Raw genomic sequence first — 20,056 nt, forward strand, 5'->3', positions numbered from 1 at the left:
TTTCTCCATTTTTAGATAACCCACCACGACCCCAGTCGTAGACAGTCACTCACTGTCATAATCAAATACTGGTACTGATCAGCATGTGACCGAGTGCCTGCATTTTCTAACGTACCAATTCAAGATACTACTCTGTGAGCATCCTTTTTAAGGTCTGTGTGCATATGTACCTGCATGTGTGTGTGTTTAAAAAGAGAGAGAAAGAATAGGTCATTCCTGACTACCCTGAGAACTGGCAAATGTGGGAAGAAATGTTTATAGTTTGTTCTTTATTTTAGATGCTAGTTCTCAAGACTGCTATGATATTCCACGAACATTTCCAAGTGATAGATCTAGTTCCCTTGAAGGCTTCCATAACCACTTTGTAAGTATAACTGACCTTGGCATGATCAAGTGTATATTTCATTGTCAAAAATCTTGATGCTTAGTTCCCTGAGACTAAATGAGATCATGAAATAAAAGCCCCTTCAGATCCGTAGGAATAGGTGTGACGTACAATTGTGTTTTCCTGTTCGACAGCAGTTTTTGTTTATTAAAAGAAATGTATGTGTGTTTTAGAAAATAAAAAATGTATCGACAGTGGGAAGTGTATCAAGTGAAGAGCTGGATGAGAATTACGTGCCGATGAATCCCAACTCTCCGCCGAGACAGCATTCCAGCAGTTTTACAGAACCCATTCAGGAAGCAAATTATGTGCCCATGACCCCAGGGACGTTTGATTTCTCTTCATTTGGAATGCAAGTTCCTCCTCCTGCTCATATGGGCTTCAGGTCCAGCCCAAAGACCCCTCCCAGAAGGCCCGTCCCCGTTGCAGACTGTGAACCACCCCCCGTGGATAGGAACCTCAAGCCGGACAGAAAAGGTAAGCAGAGCAGGGCATAGCAGAAGGGTCTAGCTCTGCCTTGAACTGTCATTAAATCCAGAACAGGATTGGGACTAGAAATTCTGAAGTATTTCCTATTACCTTAGTTATTAACTTGTTTAAGCGATATTGCTGTTATAGATGAATAATTATTATATTATATGTTGATGCCTACATGCAATTTTTAAATCTCCTGTCTTGACAGCAGAGGTTACAAACTAAAGCACGCACAAGGATTGGCAGGGAAGAGGAGGAGAGAATTAGGAAAAACTCGAGTGCCCTAATTGGAGTAACTGCTCCTGGACCACAACCCTTTGTTGACTTGTGAAAATAATATAGACCCGTACATGCAAATCTTCTGATGTATCAGGAGAAACCAGAAATTTCACATTTAATGTGTATTATCTTTTGACTTTTAAGTTCTAAGAACTGATTTAATTATTTTAAACAAACAAAACATTGCAGATCAAACCAGAGTATATAGTATCAAATCAAACTTGAGATAATTCATGTGCCTGACAGTGAGATTGCTTGTATAATCTTTCCATTCTGTTGTATAACAACTCCTTAAAAATTATTCTTCCTTGCTGGGGTATAAATAAATGCTTCTAGTCTTTTCTTTCGTGCTGGCCTTCATAAGTGACATTAATTCTCAAGTAGCATGGTTTGTCAAGAACTCCGTGGAAAAGAAACTTTTCAGCCAAATGGGTGATATGTACTAAAGGTTTAAAATTTGGGTTTGAGTGGTCAAGACCCTCACCGCTAGCTGTGTTGCAGCATTGCTGTTAATGTGACTTAATCTGGACCACTGAGTAAGTTATTAAATCTGCTGTGACCAGTGGCATAACTTCTGGGGTATTCAGCACATTTGAAAAGTTTCATGTGCTATACATAGCTTTTATCTTTTTCTCTTTTTAAATATATTTTTATTGATTTCAGAGAGGAAGGAAGAGGGAGAAAGAGATAGAAACATCAATGATGAGAGAGAATCATTGATTGGCTGCCTCCGGCATGCCCCCCACTGGGGATCGAGCCCACAACCCGGGCATGTGCCCTTGACTGGAATCGAACCCGGGACCCTCAGTCCGCAGGCCAGCGCTCTATCCACTGAGTCAAACCGGCTAAGCTATACGTAGCTTTTTAAGAGCATGTACTGAATTTCTCATTAGCCTGGACTTAGATCATTAATATTAATTCTAATTAAGTACCAGCTGTGGGGAAGGGAGACAGACTCTCACTCAGAGTAACTGAAGAACGTGAGTTTTGTTTCCTTTTGCTGTAAGTGAGGAAACTCCTGTGCTGAAGTGAGAAAGTGATTGGGAGCCGAGGCACCCCTAGGGTACTGTCACTTTGTCCTACTCTCTGCATGTCTGTCCTGTGGGAAGTCTTTGCGTCTGCTTTGTTTTCTCTCACATTCTTTCCTTCTTTGTGTTCCTCTGCTCTGTATCCTCTACTTGTCTTGGTTTTCTGCTTTCCCAGAGCTCTGGCCTGCAGTGCCCCTCGCTGGCCTGGATTCTGCCTCGCGGCCCCTTTTTACATGCCCTTGCAGCTTCCACATCTGCTGATTGCCTCCTTCATTATTTACGCACTTCAGGTCACTCGGAGAGATGGCTCTCACTGGTCGTTCACACCAAGCCACGTGATAGATTGTAGGCCAGGCCATAGTTTGGCTGCTGTTGGGTCCAGGGTCCACCTTTGGTCCAACCCCTGGGAAGATGGTCACGTTTAACATCCATGCCACCCAGACAGCCCCAGAAGCAGGGCCATGATCCGGATGGTTACCTCAGAAAGGGTGTGAGCACCACTGGCTTTTTATTTAATAATTTTTCCTTCTGTTACTCTTTGTCCTCATTTGTCTTTAAATTTATGTAGACACTATTGGTCGTTTTCTTCTTTGCCTGCAATGTGTGAAAGCATTTTTGGACATGCATACATTTATCACTGAGCTCAAGGTCGCTGAAGGATTAAAAATACAAGTGTCACGAACTCTTTGCAATTATGAAATATTCATTTTAATGCTACACTGGTTCTTTTCTTATTTTTCTGTAATTAGTGCATGGTAGCAGCAGAGCTACACTTTTTAACGACAAACGTCACAGTTGTATATCTTGAGGTCTCCCATAAATGTGGAGGTGGTACCGGTTGGATAAGGTTCAGGCTTCGACTCCCACCTGTTTTACTCCCCTGCCTGTTCCTTCTTCCCCTCGGGCTGTGGGGAGCGCAGTTTGAAAATTCCTGGTCGATTTCATAGTTAATAATTCTATGTGGTAAGCTTAATACAGAATCAGAAAAGATCCTTATTTATATGTTAGAAAAGTTGTAAAATAATGCTTTTAGTATCATCTAGATCTAACAGCTTGTGTACCCCATATTATAATAGACAGTATATCATAATAATATGGTATGTACTAGTATACTATATCTGATATATTATATATATAACATATTTGTATATTTACACCTCCCTATGTGTATAGTGACAGTATATTCTAGCACATGGCAGAGTAATTAACCTCCATAAAGTGACTTCACATTAGAACAGAACAAAGCAGGTTTTTGGTGACTTCTGGAGATTGTGTTCAGTCTTTTACAAAATTAGCTGAACTGTTGAGAGACAATTCTGAGCTCATGGGCCAGAATATTTATTTGGTATCTTTTCTTAGATGCAAAATGAACTGAGAAGGCACCCAGAATAAATACCCACATAGTTTTTGGCAAAATCAAGGAGAATGGGTTTTGCAAAATAGTAGTTACTAAAATCATAGTAATAAAGAAAATGTTGACTTAGCCGGTTTTGCTCAGTGGATAGAGCATTGGCCTGTGGACTGAAGGGTCCCAGGTTCAATTCCGGCGAAGGACACATACCTTGGTTGCAGGCTGGATCCCTGGCCCTGGTCAGGGCGCATGTGGAAGGCAACCAATTGATGTGTCTCTTTCACATTGATGTTTCTCTCTCTGTGTCTCTTCCCCTCCCTTCTACTCTCTCTAAAAATTATTGAAAAATATCCTTGGGGGAGGATTAACAAAAATAATGAATAAATAAGAAAATATTTTTGCTTTTCTTTAGTACTATCCTACTTTTTCAGTAAATATGATACAAGAGAGGATGCATGAGAAGGCATTTAATATTGCAGAACAAACATTGTCAACCTACTTTAGAAAGTTTTAACTATTCAAGAAAAACACATTTTAAACCTAAATTTAGATCTTGAAGCAAAGTTTATTCTTCAGAACTTAAATTGTAAAACAAATGTCTTATTTGGTCATGAAATTCTTTTCATTATCATAGCATCAGATGAGTCTGTTGTAAATTTTTCATTCTGTGACATCAGATACATGACTCAATCTATTATTCTAGTATCTCTTATTAACTAAACATAATAATAAACAAACCTAATTCTATCAAATATGGCTTGATTAGTTTCAGAGCCTGGTTCAACATCCAGTATAGCCAGTTTCTGGAGTATCTTTGGAAGGGTCTGTAATAAATGAGTGACATTCTAGTCTTATTTATACCCCCAATTATAGATGTCAGCTGCTGTAGTTAGTAGTGCAGATGAGTTTTTGAAATATTTCTGAGTAACTGAAGCTGCAGAAATACATAGATATTCTAAACTCGTATGTTTAATGGATTTTCATGGATCCTTCACCAATCCCCTAACCTGTGGTAGCTATATTTTTACCCATACCATTTCTGTCATGATAGTATTTGTTTTGAACCAAGTTTTATGTATATTATTAGAGAAAAATACATCATTCCGTGTGTTCTATTAAATATTAGGAAAGCAGATGAGTCCTTGGAAATGCAGCACAAATTATGTTTTGATTGTTTTCACTGAAATGTTTATATTTTCATAGAAAAGTATTGCAAAGTTTGAGAAATTCCTGTAAGATATCTATCGTGGCTTCTCTTAAAGTCAGTCTTTGCATAAATCTACCATAAATCTACTTGTCTAGACCCCCTCCCTCCCCCATTCAGTCTCCTTCTAACATGATGGAGCAGCTGTTTGAGCCTCAGATGCTGTCTTTTTTATTTTGTTTTGTTTGGCGTTGTCCATTCATGGCTTTCAGCAGTGGTTCTGACCATTCACTATGGTATTGGTTTGGAAAAAGCGGTGCAAGGTTAGTTACTTCTGGTGTTTTGGTACACGAGTTTGGTTAAAGTGCCGTCAGGTCTGGCTCGTCGCTTTGGTGCAGGAAGCATCGTGAGGAGCTTCCTTGGGTGGGTCTTTTCTGGGCACAGTGATACATTTGCTCTAAACATTTTTTCAAGACATTTTCTAAAGAAGTTTTTGAATGTAATTAAAAATTAGCATGCTTTCTCAAAATGGCTTTTATGCTATAATAAGTGGAAGATGGATGAATGACACTGGTAAAAATAACTAGATTTTAATAAACAAGTGTTAAAGTTTGACTTTCAGTTAGGTTTCTGTTTGGTGTTACAGTGTAAAGGGAGTGAAAATGGAGTGTATTTTTACGGCATAGCCTTTACATGTGGGGTTTTTTCCCCCCCTAAACATTCTGGACCTTCCAGTATAATTATTATTATTCTCTATACAGTAAGACCATTAAAACAAGTGGGAAAGTTTTTCATATGCTACCTTGACTACTTTTTGGAATTAGCAGAGAATAATAACGTAAATTATTTTTCTTTCCTGAATTTTGAGATGCCTACTGGAAATAGCATAATCTGTTAAAGTTCGAAGGAGCATAAATAATTCCACTTTGAGTTGAATGCATGTAGAGGCAGTACCTATTAAAATAATATTTGAAAGTTCATGGATTTTGCAAAAAAGATGGCATCTGCTTATTTGAAATGACCTCATGTGACTGCCGTGACCGTATTTGGGGATGACCAACTTTTAAAACAACATTCACTCACTCTTTTTTACCTCTTAAAGGACAAACAAAAAATTATGACATTGATCAGATTACACACCACAGCTTTTAAATATGGTAGGTTTCAGTGCCTACCAGCTTACCCATGCCCTCTGCTAGGTCTTGTGGGGGAAGGAAAGATGGCTTCCCTGAAGAAGCTCACCTTCAGTGGAGGAGGGAGAAAAGTAAACACATTATCATAATTAGCATGGAAGGGGCTGTGGTTGAGGTAAGCTCTTGGCACTGTTAGCTAAGCTCCCCTGAGGATAGTCTGAGTGGGTGAGTGGCAATTAAATGATGGTAGAGGAGGGGAGGGTGGCAGAGGATCTTCTAGTCAGAATAAACAGCATGCCCAGATCCTTTAAAAAGAGGGGAGATGGGGCTGGCACAGTCATGGGTGGGAGGGAGGGAGGAAAGTAAGAATGGAGGAATGAATGCCAAATGCCTTGCAGGTGCCTGATCCTGAGAGTATTATGATCCACGCTAATGAGTTTGGGCTTTATTCTGAGTACCTCATGAAAGGGTTTTATACAGGCGAATAATATAATCAGGTTGGCCCCTAGGAAGCTCATTCTAAGATTGAATGATCTGATAGAAAATATTGTTATTGTATTTTAAAATTATACCTTTTTCAGCATCTTTCTCGGAGAGTGCTTTGCCTTCGTTTTCCAAATCCAGGGTTCTTGAAGCCTTGATTTAGAGATGATCAAATAAGAAAGGCCTTTCCTGGCTCTCCGTGCTCCCTCAACGTGGGGACTTACAGTGATTTTTAAAGTTTGAGGGCACGTGCAGTATAGGTGGAAGTCATTTAGCCACACAGTGTGAGTTCCGCTCCCCAAAAAGCAGGTAACTAACGTGTACATTAGTAAGGGAAGGAAGGACTTCAGACTTTCAGATTTTTTTTTTTTTAATTCTTGGGTGAATGAAAACAAACAATTACATTGTCAGTATAAGTATAAAGTAAACCTGATACAGGAAGGTGAGAAAGTGGAATCTGGAGCGACTCCTGAGAGATCTGCTGTGGGAACCAGGAGTATAGGAAGCGAAGCAGGTTGGTGGTGAGTCAAAGGATAAATTCCTTTCTGAACATGTAGTGCCAACGCCTGCAGACCATCCATGCGGGTGGTTTTGTAGATATGTGGATTAGGATCTGGAGCAGAGATCTGAACCAGAGATTAAGGTTTACCAAACTGTGCTCCAAATAAGGAAGAAACACATGATCCAGAGATTGACAGTCTGGGGGAGATAAGCACAATAGGAATTTCAGCAGTAGTTGGCACTTTTTGCCAAATGAAAAAAAAAAGTCACTTTTTTTGTTCCAACCTCGTCCAGCTAAAGCCAAGTCATAACTGCCTTGGATTTAAAAGTCGAGGCTCAAATGAGTTCCTCCGTTTACACTCCGAATTTGAGAATCAGTCTATCTTCAGATTGGTTCATTTTTGCCTTTCTTATTTCTTACTCTTTATTTTCACACCTTCCTTCAACAGTCAGAAAAGCATTCAAGTATTTGCCTAGAAGGAGAAGAAGACATTACAAGACAAGCATATTTACACCATGGGGCGTGACTTTTATTGAGTTTGGAAGGATAGAGAGAAATAAAGCTAACAAAATGTCTCAGTGACTCAGCACAGTTCAGTACAACCTATCCACATTCCAACTTTTCTCCTAGAGTCAACCTTAAGCTCTGGATGCTGAGAAAATACATGTAAATGTTTTAAAGGCACTTTAAAAATCTCACTCAATACCATATTTTTCTATTAAAAAAAAACAAGGAGTACCCTTGAGAGTACTTGAGAGATGGCATTGGTTTGGAGGAGAAATGATGATGACCTCAGTGTCAAATGTTGGAAGGATAATTGGAGGTGACCTGTCAGACAGCTGAAGTGTGGAAGTACGTAGATCAAAACTAGGTAGATTTAGAAGTCATGTGACCTTGATTATTTAACCACAAATATAGGTAAGATGCCAAGGGTGAAAGTTGAGAAATGTAAGGAATGACCCACTGTTAGATAAACCACAGTGAAAAATCAGGCAGAAGCTGAGAGCTAATGAAAGCGGGTCTTTTAGAAAAGGAGGCGGGCAGAGAACACACTGAGTAAGCACCAACAAACCAAAAGTAGCTCTAAAAGCAATTTGTAATTTTTAAACATCACCCCACTCACATATCCACCATCTGTGGCATTCAAGTCGATGTAAGATTTCAACCAACTGAGGAGTTCAAAATGCAACGCTAAACACTGATTTTCTAAGATTCTCTATTTCCCAAAAGGATAGAGAGGTACAGGATGGGATCGTACAGGAGCATGGTGTGACCTGAGCAAGTCACTTAACCTCCTTTCATTCTTCAAGGATATCTCATCCCTAAAATGAAGAAGCTGGGTTTGGGCTGTAAAGGCCTTTCAGCTCTAAAATAAATGTATTTTCTTATGGAAATACACTATTTTGGAGAAGCATAAAAAGCTGACATGCCCTTTTGTTTTAGAAAAGTGCCCGGCCAGCATGGGCCCTGGATAGGTCAGTACTAGGGGTAGGATCATGGCCCAAAATGTTAGCACTCACATCTTAAAGTAGGCCTGCGTCATTTCTGAATTAACTCAGTGTATTAATTGCATAACTCAGAAAATTAGTTAATTTGAGGATGTTCATGTTTTATCATCTAGAGAATCACACTTTTGAAAATGTATTTTTATTCATTTCAGGGAGGAAAGGAAAGGGAGAGAGAAATAGAAACATCAGTGATGTGAGAATCATTGATTGGTTGCCTCCTGCACATCCCCTACTCTGGGGATCAAGCCCGCAACCCAGGCATGTGCCCTGGTTCATAAGTTGACAACCACTGAGCCACAACAGCTGGGCTCTAGGCAATCACATTTTAAGAAACTTTTAGATTTGAGTAGATAAGGTGCAGATATCATCGATTCTTATTTTGCCGTCTAATAGATGTCAACTCAGCTTTGTAAATGCCATGAAAAAAAGAAAATTTGGTGCCATTGAGAATAGAGTAGTTTAAGTAACTTATTCAAATGATACTGCTACTCTGACATCCAGGCTTCATGTGGGAAAAAGGATGAAGCCAACTGCTGGGTATTGACCCTGCCTTTTCCAGGTTTTTCATCACTTGTATGTGCCAGAGATTACATGGAAAGAAAATAATGGCGAACGAATTTGTGTTTTTAAATCCTTACATTGAAGCTAGACCCTCAGCAGTTCCAGAATGTAGACATCTGATCCGTGCAAAATGATGTCACCAGACACCCACTGAGTGTCCAGGGGAAACAAATGTTGGTCTTGGATTAGCAAGCACTGCAGCATCCACCTGCTTCTCTAGAAGGGGTTTGGTCAGGAGGTGAAGGAATGGTCAGATTAGACTTTTGAAAATACCTCCACCAAATTAATATTGAGGAAGGAGGTAGGCCTCAGTACTTTATTAGGACACCAAACTTTAAAGAAAAGACGCACTTGAGATCTGACTGAGGGATTTAAAATGTTTTTTATTTGACCCAGTTTTCTAAGGCATGTTAGAAGAGCTAACATGGAACGTCTTTTTCCTCCTTCCCACAAATAAAGATAACTAACTGGGCCACTTATCCCACTAAACCCTGCCACCTGTTGTAACACTTCGCATATTATGTTGTTGCATGCAGCTTTCTCTCTTCCAGTGGACTGAGCATGAGGGATGCGTAGCAAGATTGAAATAGTCTCCACCAAGGAACTTTTGTTTATGCTTTTGAGATGTAACATTTCTGCTCAGGGCTCTGTTGCTTTTTTACAGAATCCATTTTTTCCCATTAAAAAATAACATATTAAGAGAGTCTTCTTTTTACCAATTAGGTCAAAGTCCTAAAATTTTAAGACCCAAACCCCATGGTTTAGAGCGAACTGATTCACAAACCATACGTGACTTTGCTACGAGAAGAAAGGGTATGTACTTTAGCACCGCATGCTGGATGGGGCGTTGGGAATTTAATTATTTTGTGAAAAGTAAAGATAGAGCCTTAAATCCCACTGCTTTTGTAAATAAAGCTTCCCAGCATGTTATTTCTAATGAATGCTTCCCGTAATATAAAATGAGTCTCCTTGTTATGCCATTAACAGCAGCATGTTAAGCACTTGATAATATGTGATAATCAGTCTTGTCCTTTTGCATTCTTTTAACCCTTTAGGCTTCAACACATTGTTTTCTTTAAGCTTGTGAGCTGCTTGTGAATTCCAATCGTCTTCTATATTTATATATAATGTATGTTTTCTGTTCTGAGCTAGAATGCAAACTCATTCCCATGGATTAATTGTTTTATGCTATGACTTAGAATTTGACAACTAAACTGCTATTAACCTTTGGGTTTCAAAAAAAGGGAAATATAAGAGTTAAAGAATACTTTCAGTCAGCACAGTATTCTGTACATGTCCATTGTAAGTGTATAGATGAGCAAAATTATTTTAACTTGAACTTAAATCAATCTAGTCTTTAGAAAATCACATTGAGTTTTTTGTATTTGAGTTAAAATACTTCGTTATGAGCACCAGTGAATCTACCTAGCCCTTTAAAATGACCACTTATTTTATTGTTTAATGGTAATTATAACATAGTTGGTTAAAAGTACACATATATGGACAAAGACTAGAAGGAAACCTGGAAAAATGAAAATTTTTAATTTAGAATGGCAGGATGAAAGGTGACAAATACTTATCTAGTATATTTAAATAGTTTCCTAAAATATAATTAACATTAACAAATAATATTATTTTAGTTCTTCTGCTCATTTAATTAATTTCTGAAGTGTTTCAGTCTTGATGTGAAGGGCCGAGAGCTCTGTGGTTTATACTAGCATAGCTAATGTCACTACAATAATGAGGTAAATAAGCAAAGACCATTTATAAATAAAACAAATAAGAATATTAGCATTTATTTATTTTTACTTAATTTGGTAGAGGTAATTGCTTGATTATGACCTTTTCTCAGAGCTGAATTTGAGTCTAAAGATATAATTATCGCTTTGTTTTCTTTGTTTCCAGACTGAGCATGAACTAATTTAGAAAATTTAGTCATTCATTTTTTTGTTTGTTTTTTATTTTAACAAAATTTTGTATTTAATGCTTTTCATACATTATTTTATTGTATAATTATATAACTGATACTTTAATATTGAAGAATTGGAACATTTTTACATAGATGATTAAATTTCCATATTTAAGGATAAAATTAGGTAAAAATAAAATAAGGAAATCATGAAAAGTATAAATCAAGTAACTGTGAAGGAATTGCATCATATTACTCTCTTTTGTTATCATTTAGTTTATCTTCATAAAATATTTACTTAAATTAAGAAGCAACATGTTTGTAATAGAGCTTTAGGCTTTCAGTCAACAATCATGAAACATTATCTGATTAACTTTGTCACTAATTGTTTAGCTGTGTAATCTTGGGCAAATCATATAAACATCCACGAACATTGTTTCGTCTGTGAAACTAGTTGGTCTTAGATGTACTCTGTCTATAACGTATAAATATATAGGGAGAGGATCTGGTTTTGTTTTCCAAATTTCTGTATACTAAAAATATCTTTTTTTCTCTTTTATTCCAGCCAAGCCAGCACCTTTAGAAATAAAACCTTTGCCAGAATGGGAAGAATTACCAGCCCCAGTTAGGTCTCCCATCACTAGAAGTTTTGCTCGAAAGTAAGTCTTATTTAAATACATAGCTTGGTTGTTCATTATAATGGAAAATACAGTACCTGGAACAGTGGTTTTCAAAGGATGGTCTGGGAAGCCTCCTTTTGGGGGTTCTGTGAAATCAAAACTGTTTTCATTAAGATACCGAGATGTCAATTGCTTTTTCCACTCTTCTTCTCTCATGAGTGTACACTGGAGTTTTCCAGAGGCTGCATAATATTAGATGAAATTGTGTGAGAGCAAATAGAATGTGTATTTGTGTACTCTTATGTTTAAAATTTTTTATATTTCTTGTAATATGGTAAATATCAATAGTTAGAACCCATATAAACAAAAGTTCCTTGGAGTTCTCAATAGTTTTTAAGAGTGTAAAGTGTTCATGAGGCTAGAAATTTCTAAGAACTAAGTGATATGGAAAATATGGTAGTTTCTTGTGGAACTTATTTAATTAAGATTCATTTAAATGTATATAAAGAAATGAATATATGAAGGTTACCACCCTGTGTTGAATATGTGTTCATGTTTCTTGGTATACATACTTATTTTCAATGGAAATTCATAAACCTTTTCTTTTTATATCTTTTGACTTTCTACTTATCCTCGAAATCCCTAACAATACTTTTTCTTTGTTTTGCACAGATCATTTGGTGCCCAAAATCTACATTTGCAATGTAGCTATAAATATTGGTTGTGTGTTTGAATGTGTGCTAAAATTGGATTATAATAAACTAGAGGCCGAGTGCACGAATTTTGTGCACAAGGGCGGGGGGGGGGGGGGGGCCTCAGCCCAGCCTGTGCTCTCTCACAGTCTGCACTCGCTAGCTGGAGCCTAGCTCAGGGCTTCTGGCTGAGTGGCACTCCCCCTGTGAGAGCACACTGACCACCAGGGAGCAGCTCCTGCATTGAGTGTCTGCCCCCTGGTGGTCAGTGCGCGTCATAGCAACCAGTCGTTCCACCATTCAGTCAATGTGCATATTAGCCTTTTATTATAATAAATGTGTAAATAGATTATTATAAACTCAAATGGGAATTTCTGAAAGAATGGAAACTGTCACTCATTTTTATTTTGGAAGTGGTTTTAGAAACTTTGTCAGGGTTTGCGTTTGTAATGATAATTTTTGTAATTAGTTCCTCTAGGTTTCCCATGTCTCCCCGACCGGGTTCAGTGCATAGCACAACCTCAAGCAGCGACTCACACGATAGTGAAGAGAATTATGTACCCATGAACCCAAACCTATCTGGTGAAGACTCGGTATGTAAAGTCTTCATCTTAACTTCTCTCTTATTTCTCCCAGTCTATCAGTCTTATCCTTACATCTTGCTTTATACCTAAGGAAAAAGGATAAAGGACAATTTGTTAGTGCTTTTTAAAAATAGTATGCTAAAGTCTAAAACCAGTAGAGGGTCGAAGTGTAATATCAATATCTAAAAAGTAGAAATAAAATTAATTAATTTTAAAAGGCTTCTAGTTGTAATTTTTGTAGGATGTACTTGATTTTTGAAACTATCCAAGAAAATACTTTATACTGGATGCTGCCTATTCATTTATACACAGATCCAAAGTCAAGCATTCGTGAATTGAGCCCTTAATGTGACTCCTGAAATTTGAATGACAAATACATCATTACTAAAGACAAATATTGTTATGTAACAATAACAACAAAAATATGTTCAATAATTTTGCACACTTTTAAAATAATTTTAGGAAAACAAAGTTGTTTTTATTTTATTCTTCTAATTCGCAGAACACTCATAATAACTCCTAGAATCTTAGGGTTTTTCTAAACTGTTTTGAGAAAACACTGGGCTAAAGGCTAGAACACAGTGACAAGCTGTTCCCAATTGAGATTAGATCAGGAGCAAATAGGGGCATAAATTTTAACAATACTTCAAGATGAAAAAATTTCCAGTTCTAGTAATAATTAGAAAACAGTTTACCTAGCAATTCTGAGAAATTCTTTTTGGGAACAACTTACTGACATTAAACATGTACATCAAATGAACTCTTGGGTCCTTTCATAGCCTTGTGATACTGTGAATTCTAGGTGTTTCCAATTAGGGAAATTCCAGGTACAGGTTCTTCCACTGGTCACATTTGAATACAAAAAAATTTTCACACATACACACACCTGCTTGATTTTTTATGGTAGAATGAAATATCGCCTCACTTAGAGGAAAAAATCAGTTTCTTTATGAATTAGGGGAAAAAGGCAGGAGGAAAATGGCTGTTTGTACTGAGTACCAAAACTTGCTTATTTTTTTGTCCCCTGCATGTTGTATTAGGAATAGTTGATAAATTTGGTTTAAAAATCTGTTCCTGCTAATAGAGCCATCACATTCGGTGGTGCAGATTGGTTACTGCATAATCACCCTGCCTACAGTGTGTAGTGTGTACAAAAGGCTGCACTCACGAGCTGTCGAGCAACCCAGACCATGTCCCGTTCACCCGCGGCAGGGCCTGGCACAGAGCCTTGACACCCCAGAGGAAGGAGAGCATCTTTTTCTAATTCACAAAAACATTGCACACGGCCTGTCAGCAGCCCTGCTTACAAATGAGGGGTAAACTGTTTTCCTAGCAATTGTCTTTGCCCTAAATCACAGCTTACTCTGTTTAACCTTAGCAAAAATTGCTGTCCACTATCTCCCTTCTTTATCTTTTTTTTTTAGAGACTAGGCCTACTATTGTACAAATCCTATTAGGATGGAAGGGATAAGACCAAGAGAAGACAGGAAATTAAGTGGTAAAAATTCTAGATGGTAGAAATAAAATACAGTTTGCCAATAGGGTCATTATTCTAGAACAGCGGTTCTCAACCTGTGGATCACGACCCCTTAGGGGTCGCCTAAGACCATCAGAAAACACATATATAATTACATATTGTTTTTGTGATTAATCACCATGCTTTAATTATGTTCAATTTGTAACAATGAAATTGGGGGTCACCACAACATGAGGAACTGTATTAAAGGGTCGCGGCATTAGGAAGGTTGAGAACCACTGTTCTAGAAGCTTTCATTAACATACTTATTCTAAACTAATTTCAGTGTGAAAGCCTTTAAATAAAATATAGAACTTTTTAAAAAATTTAATTTGAAGGCAAGGTGCATACGGATCCTGTAGTTTAAAAATATAATTGAGCCCTAGCTGATTTGGCTCAGTGAATAGAGCGTCGACCTGAGGACTGAAGCGTCCTGGGTTCGATTCCAGTCAAGGGCACATGCCTGGGTTGCAGGCTCAGTCCCCAGTAGGGGGCATGCAGGAGGCAGCCGATCGATGATTCTCGTTCATTGTTGATGTTTCTATCCCTCTCTCCCTCTTCCTCCCTCCCTGAAATCAATAAAAATATATTTTAAAATAAATAAATATGTAATTGAATACATATATCATTTTAATATATTCAGGTTGAGCTATCAAAACTTATAGTAGCTTGACATCCCAGTCTTGGTTTGAACCAAGTTTGACTTTTGACACTACTTTTAGCTTATTCTAAAGTAAGTTTTGATCAGTTTTTTTAGACATTACTTATTTTTCCTCGATCCTAAAAAGTTATTTAGTTTTCTAAGCAGTCATTTTTCCAGCTATGTCCTCTTGGAATAAATATTTAGGATTTAGTAGATGGCAAGTGAGAAAAGCAATATGTCTCCTGAATGTTTGGCAGTTGATTTTGTTGTATTGTCCTTTCAGAATCTTTTTGGCAGTAGCAGTCTTGATGGAGGAAGCAGCCCTATGATCAAGCCCAAAGGAGACAAACAAGTGGAATACCTCGATCTAGATTTAGATTCTGGGAAATCCACACCACCTCGTAAAGTAAGTGAAAGCTCATTCTGTAAATACGGGGTGGGGGGAAGTCGGTTTACGGTTGTGAATACGTGAAACATAGAGTTTATTCTTGTATTATTATTTATTAGTTACTGTGTTATTTTCCATATGAAAAACTGTACCAATTCACTTCTTTGAGGTTTCTGATTAGACATTAGTTAGAACTTCTCATGCTATCTTTTGTACCTCTTATCCCTCTTTCATATTTTCTCTTTTTTATTTTTAAATTCCTTTGAGCATTTCACACATATATATTTTATAATGTTTATGCAATAATTTCAATATCTGAAGTCCTTGGAGGTCTGAATCTGTGTGCTTATTGTTTTTGCTAATTCGCACTCCTGATGGCTTGTTTCCTTGTGTGTTTTATTTTTATTTTTTTTAATCCTCACCCGAGGATGTTTTTTCATTGCTTTTTAGAGAATGGAAGAGAGAGGGAAAGACTGAGAGAAACATCGATGTGAGAGAAACACATCGATTGGTTGCCTCCTGCACGAGCCCTGACCAGGGCCCGGGCCTGGGAGGAACCTGCAACTGAGATAGGTGCCCTTGACCGGAATCGAACCTGGGACCCTTCGGTCCGCAAGCCAATGCTTTATCCACTGAGCCAAACCGGCTAGGGCCCCTTGTGTGTTTTATACATTGTTATTGTGAATTCATTTTGCCGAGGCTCTCTGTGGGAATCTTGCATTGGCCTCTGCTAGGAAGCAGTGGTACTCCCATGCTAGGACCAAGTCAGTTCCCTTCAGGGCTCCCGAACTTAAACAGAATAGACCTGGTTCAGCATGCCCTCCCACCCAGCGCCTCCTAATCTTGCAGAGATTGACATCCATCCTAAAGACAGCACTGCCTTTACCATTTAGCAGACCTCTGCTGCCTCTGCTTCCCTCACACCCTGGGTATTTTCCTTATTGTCTAGCAAGCCCAACAATGCATTAATAATTGTTTTTGGCCCTAACTGGTTTGGCTCAGTGGATAGAGCATCAGCCTACAGACTGAAGGGTCCGAGGTTCGATTCCGGTCAAGGGCAAATGCCTAGATTGCAGGCTCAGTCCCCAGTGGGGTGCGTGCAGGAGGCAGCCCATCAATGATTCTCTCTCATCATTGATGTTTCTATTTCTTTCTCTCACTCTCCCTTCCTCTCTGAAATCAATAAAAATATATATTTTAAAAAATAATATTATTATTTTTGTTTTAAGTTAGCTAGTGTTTAGTTGTATTTTAGGAGTAAGAGGGCCAGCCCATCTGCCTGTGTAGTTTGTCATTCTTGAAAATACTGCTTTTCAAAAAAACTTTTCTTCACTTCTGAAAGTAAGCACTGACACATGTTCTCAGGACTTGAAAAAGTTAAGCTTAAGCTAAAGGCTAAAGGGTTCTGGAAGCAAATTGTGTCTCTTAAGATGAACCAGGTGTCTGCTATCCCTACTTTATAAGAATTTCATCTGTGATGGGGAGCATTAGTTTGAATTCTTATTATATACTAGAGGCCCAATGCACGAAATTTGTGCAAGAGTAGGCCCTTCTTCCCCCGGCTGCCAGCACCGGCTTCCCTCCGGCTACCGGCAGGCAACCGGGACCCGGGCTTGTCCAGAAGGACGTCCAGTCTAATTAGCATGTTACGCTTTTATTATTATAGATGATAATTTTAAATGTAAGGAAAAACAATGTACAGTTAAGAGAGAGACAACATTGTTAAATTGAGGTGATATTTTTGTGTGTGTGACCAAATAGAATTTCAAGAGTTATTTATTCTGCATGTTTATCTGTGTTTTAAGACTGAATTTTTTGTTATTATTGTTAATCCTCACCTGAGGATATTTTTCCATTGATTTTTTAGAGAGGTGGGGAGAGAGAGAGAGACATAGAGAGAGAGATTTCGATGTGACAGAGACACATCGATTGCCTCCAACACACACCCAGACTGAGGCCAGGGATTGAACCCGCAACACAGGTATGTGCCCTTGACTGGCAATTGAAACCACAACCTTTCAGTGCGCAAGCTGACACTCTAACCACTGAGACATACCAGCCAGGGCTTAAGACCAAATTTCACTCAGAAGCACTCCTTTCTATGTGGAAATTTATGAGTTTTTTTTTTTAATTTGCATTTTTCTAGCAAAAGATCAGCGGCTCAGGAAGCAATGTAGCAGATGAGAGAGTGGATTATGTTGTAGTTGACCAACAGAAGACCCTAGCTCTGAAGAGCACCCGAGAAGCCTGGACAGACGGGAGACAGTCCACAGAATCCGACACACCAACCAAGAGTGTGAAATGAATATATTGCTCTGCTGTGTCTGAACAAAAGAGAACGGAATTGTAAAGATAAATCCTGTTTGAAGACAACTTGACACTTAAACTCCAGGTAGATCCAGGAAGAGTTTACTCTAGTTGAAGTCAAAGGACCTTTCAGACATAATCAAGCAATTTACACTGTCACTGGTGCTTTATGGTATCTGAACAGTTCATAACCTGTAAAAAAAAAAAAAAATGTAGGGAAATGGTATTGTTTAGCTCCCAGAAAAAAATTGGTTCCATAGTTAACACACTTGTAGTATTACTGTATTTTTGCACTTTTCCATTTAAAACATTGGTTGGGGTATTCGCAAATGTACCTTAACATAATTCCCTTTGGGAAGTGTTTGTTTTTCCTCACACTACTCTAGATGGCAATACTAAGTTAACTAAGCTACTTGTAGGTTTGTAAATTTCTCTTTAAACTTCAGTGTAATGTTAAGATGAGAAAGTAGATTCACAATTTGCCTTTCTACCTGAAACTGCAGGTGGAAGTCATTAAACTACAGAGTACAGTTGGACTCATCATTCATTGCTTTCTCAAATGCTAAGGATAATATGTATACTACTATTATGACCTGGTTCTCTGGTTCATGTACAGTTAGTTCTCAGTGTAGAACTTTATTATATTTTGTTAATTACAGTGTTCTTAGTTCACTGAGTGAAGATTCTGCCGGGTGGGATCTTGTACCTCGGAAAGACTGAATAATTACACTACCAAGTAAGCCTACAGATCACTGATGGCACGAGGTGATGATGTGCTCTCACACTTGTTAACATGTATTAAACTTTATATTATTTGCAAATTGTAGTTTATGTAACTAATCAGGTACGTACCAAGCACTGATGTGCTAATACACCAATCAGGTTTAGACAGTGAGCTTTAGTTTGTTCTTGTTAGTCCTGATTTCCAATTTGGAATTAATGACATAGTTGACATTCACTGTTAGTTATAGCAACATACTGTGATTTTTTTTTAATTAGACAGTAATTCAGATTTATTACTCTAAGAATGAAATTCTGTCTTTTGACACCATAGTGCCCTTTCTATGATTTTTTAACTTTACTTAATATTCTTCTTAGCCTTATATTTAAATTCCTATGCAATTAATATTTTATACCTGCATTAAAAAAAAAGATGTAAGTGATTCTCATATGTAGCACCTATTGCTTTTCCAGTAAAAAAAAACAACACAAAAAATAAGGATTTTGTACTGTGATTTATATTCACTGTCCCAGTTCAAGAAATATTAGAGTCTTGCTATAATGTGAAATCTTATAGTCATGGACCTCTTTCAACCAGATATCTGAAACCACCAGAGGAATCATATAATTCTGTCTCACCTATACATGATATCAAGACCACAAATTATAGTGAAGCTACAATTATATGTATCTGTCTTGGCTTTGCTACGTAATTTAGAAAGCAGAGTTGTTTGTTTGTTTTTTAACTAAATGACATACAATCACGTGTTGATTTGAGATCTACTATCAGTTGTTAGAGGGGGCATAGAGATTGCAGTGCCCATGGCTAAGGCAAGACCCCCTCCATTCAGACCTCTGTTGCCCGAGTACACAGATGTGCCCTGATATCTGGCCTCTGGCCATAGTTCTGTGCCTAATCAATATAATGGGTTTGTTTCCCTGATCCACAAACTAAAAATGTGCATAACAAGATGATGAATTGTAGATTAGTAACAGTTGATGCTTTTAAATGTTTGCTTCTTTTTCAACAAAGGCTAAAACCCAGAAGTGAATTTTGAGGTGGATTTTTTAATAAAAAGAGATTGAGTTTGGCGTGTGCAAGCTGTTTCATACTGAAACCACAACATGGAATCTAAAATCATTGAAATGTGCCTGAACACAATGCAGTTTGGTGTGTGATGATAGGAAATTGTGTTATGTGGAGGAGGGCCATATTTTGAGATTAAAACACAATACACATATTAATTAAAAAATAGAAATCTTGTTTAAAGCTGCCTATCGAAAGAGTCTAAGCAGTTAAGAATTTTTTAGTGTAATTTTTTATTACAAGTTACCATTTTTGAAGATCTGTAGCACTCTGATTTGTAGAAATGTTCCCATTGTGCAGAAGAATTTAAGAATTGAAATGTCTTAAGTTTGTCTCAGATGTTGAACGTTGTATTAACAAATTAAATTAAAAGGCAGTTTCTTGTAGAGCACTCTTTTCCAAACATTTTTAGCCTAGAATCTTTTTTAAATAAAATTTTGTGTAACCCCCAATACCGAAAGCCTGAAAAGTTTATTTCATCAGTATAAATGCGTTTGAAGTTCACATTTATGTTCATTTATTTTAGTCCATTTCTGAATCACACGGATATGAAAGTGGGGTTATCGATAGCTGGTGAAAAGCTTCAGCAGTTTCTATCCCTTGTTTTATTTGCATGCTGTCAAAACTTTGATTCACACAAACGTATGTAAGTGCAAATAATAACAGGTTCTAAGCATACTTATCAGGATGTTCTTAAAGGTGTATTCCAAGGTTGATACCAAAATAAATTATCCTGGTAGGG

The 20,056-nt window shown here is 37.7% G+C and overlaps 1 protein-coding gene across 5 annotated transcripts in view; it reads left to right on the forward strand.

Annotated features, from left to right (window-relative positions):
- GAB1 (GRB2 associated binding protein 1) overlaps positions 1 to 19,768 on the forward strand; it is a 118,000-nt gene extending 98,232 nt beyond the window's left edge. For 3 of the 5 annotated variants that reach the window (XM_006081728.3, XM_023754691.1, XM_023754701.1), the window contains exons 5-11: positions 279 to 364; positions 559 to 862; positions 9,572 to 9,661; positions 11,323 to 11,416; positions 12,539 to 12,662; positions 15,096 to 15,218; positions 17,347 to 19,768. In XM_006081728.3, the coding sequence (XP_006081790.1) occupies positions 279 to 364; positions 559 to 862; positions 9,572 to 9,661; positions 11,323 to 11,416; positions 12,539 to 12,662; positions 15,096 to 15,218; positions 17,347 to 17,505 (980 nt within the window). In that variant the 3' untranslated portion in view covers positions 17,506 to 19,768. The remainder of the gene's footprint in view (positions 1 to 278; positions 365 to 558; positions 863 to 9,571; positions 9,662 to 11,322; positions 11,417 to 12,538; positions 12,663 to 15,095; positions 15,219 to 17,346) is intronic. The other 2 variants (XM_023754703.1, XM_023754697.1) reach the window with 1 other exon arrangement.
- The last annotated feature ends 288 nt before the right edge of the window (positions 19,769 to 20,056 follow it).

This window comes from Myotis lucifugus, unplaced genomic scaffold (genome assembly GCF_000147115.1).
Source record: "Myotis lucifugus unplaced genomic scaffold, Myoluc2.0 scaffold_1, whole genome shotgun sequence".
In the NCBI taxonomy this organism is placed as follows: domain Eukaryota; kingdom Metazoa; phylum Chordata; class Mammalia; order Chiroptera; family Vespertilionidae; genus Myotis; species Myotis lucifugus.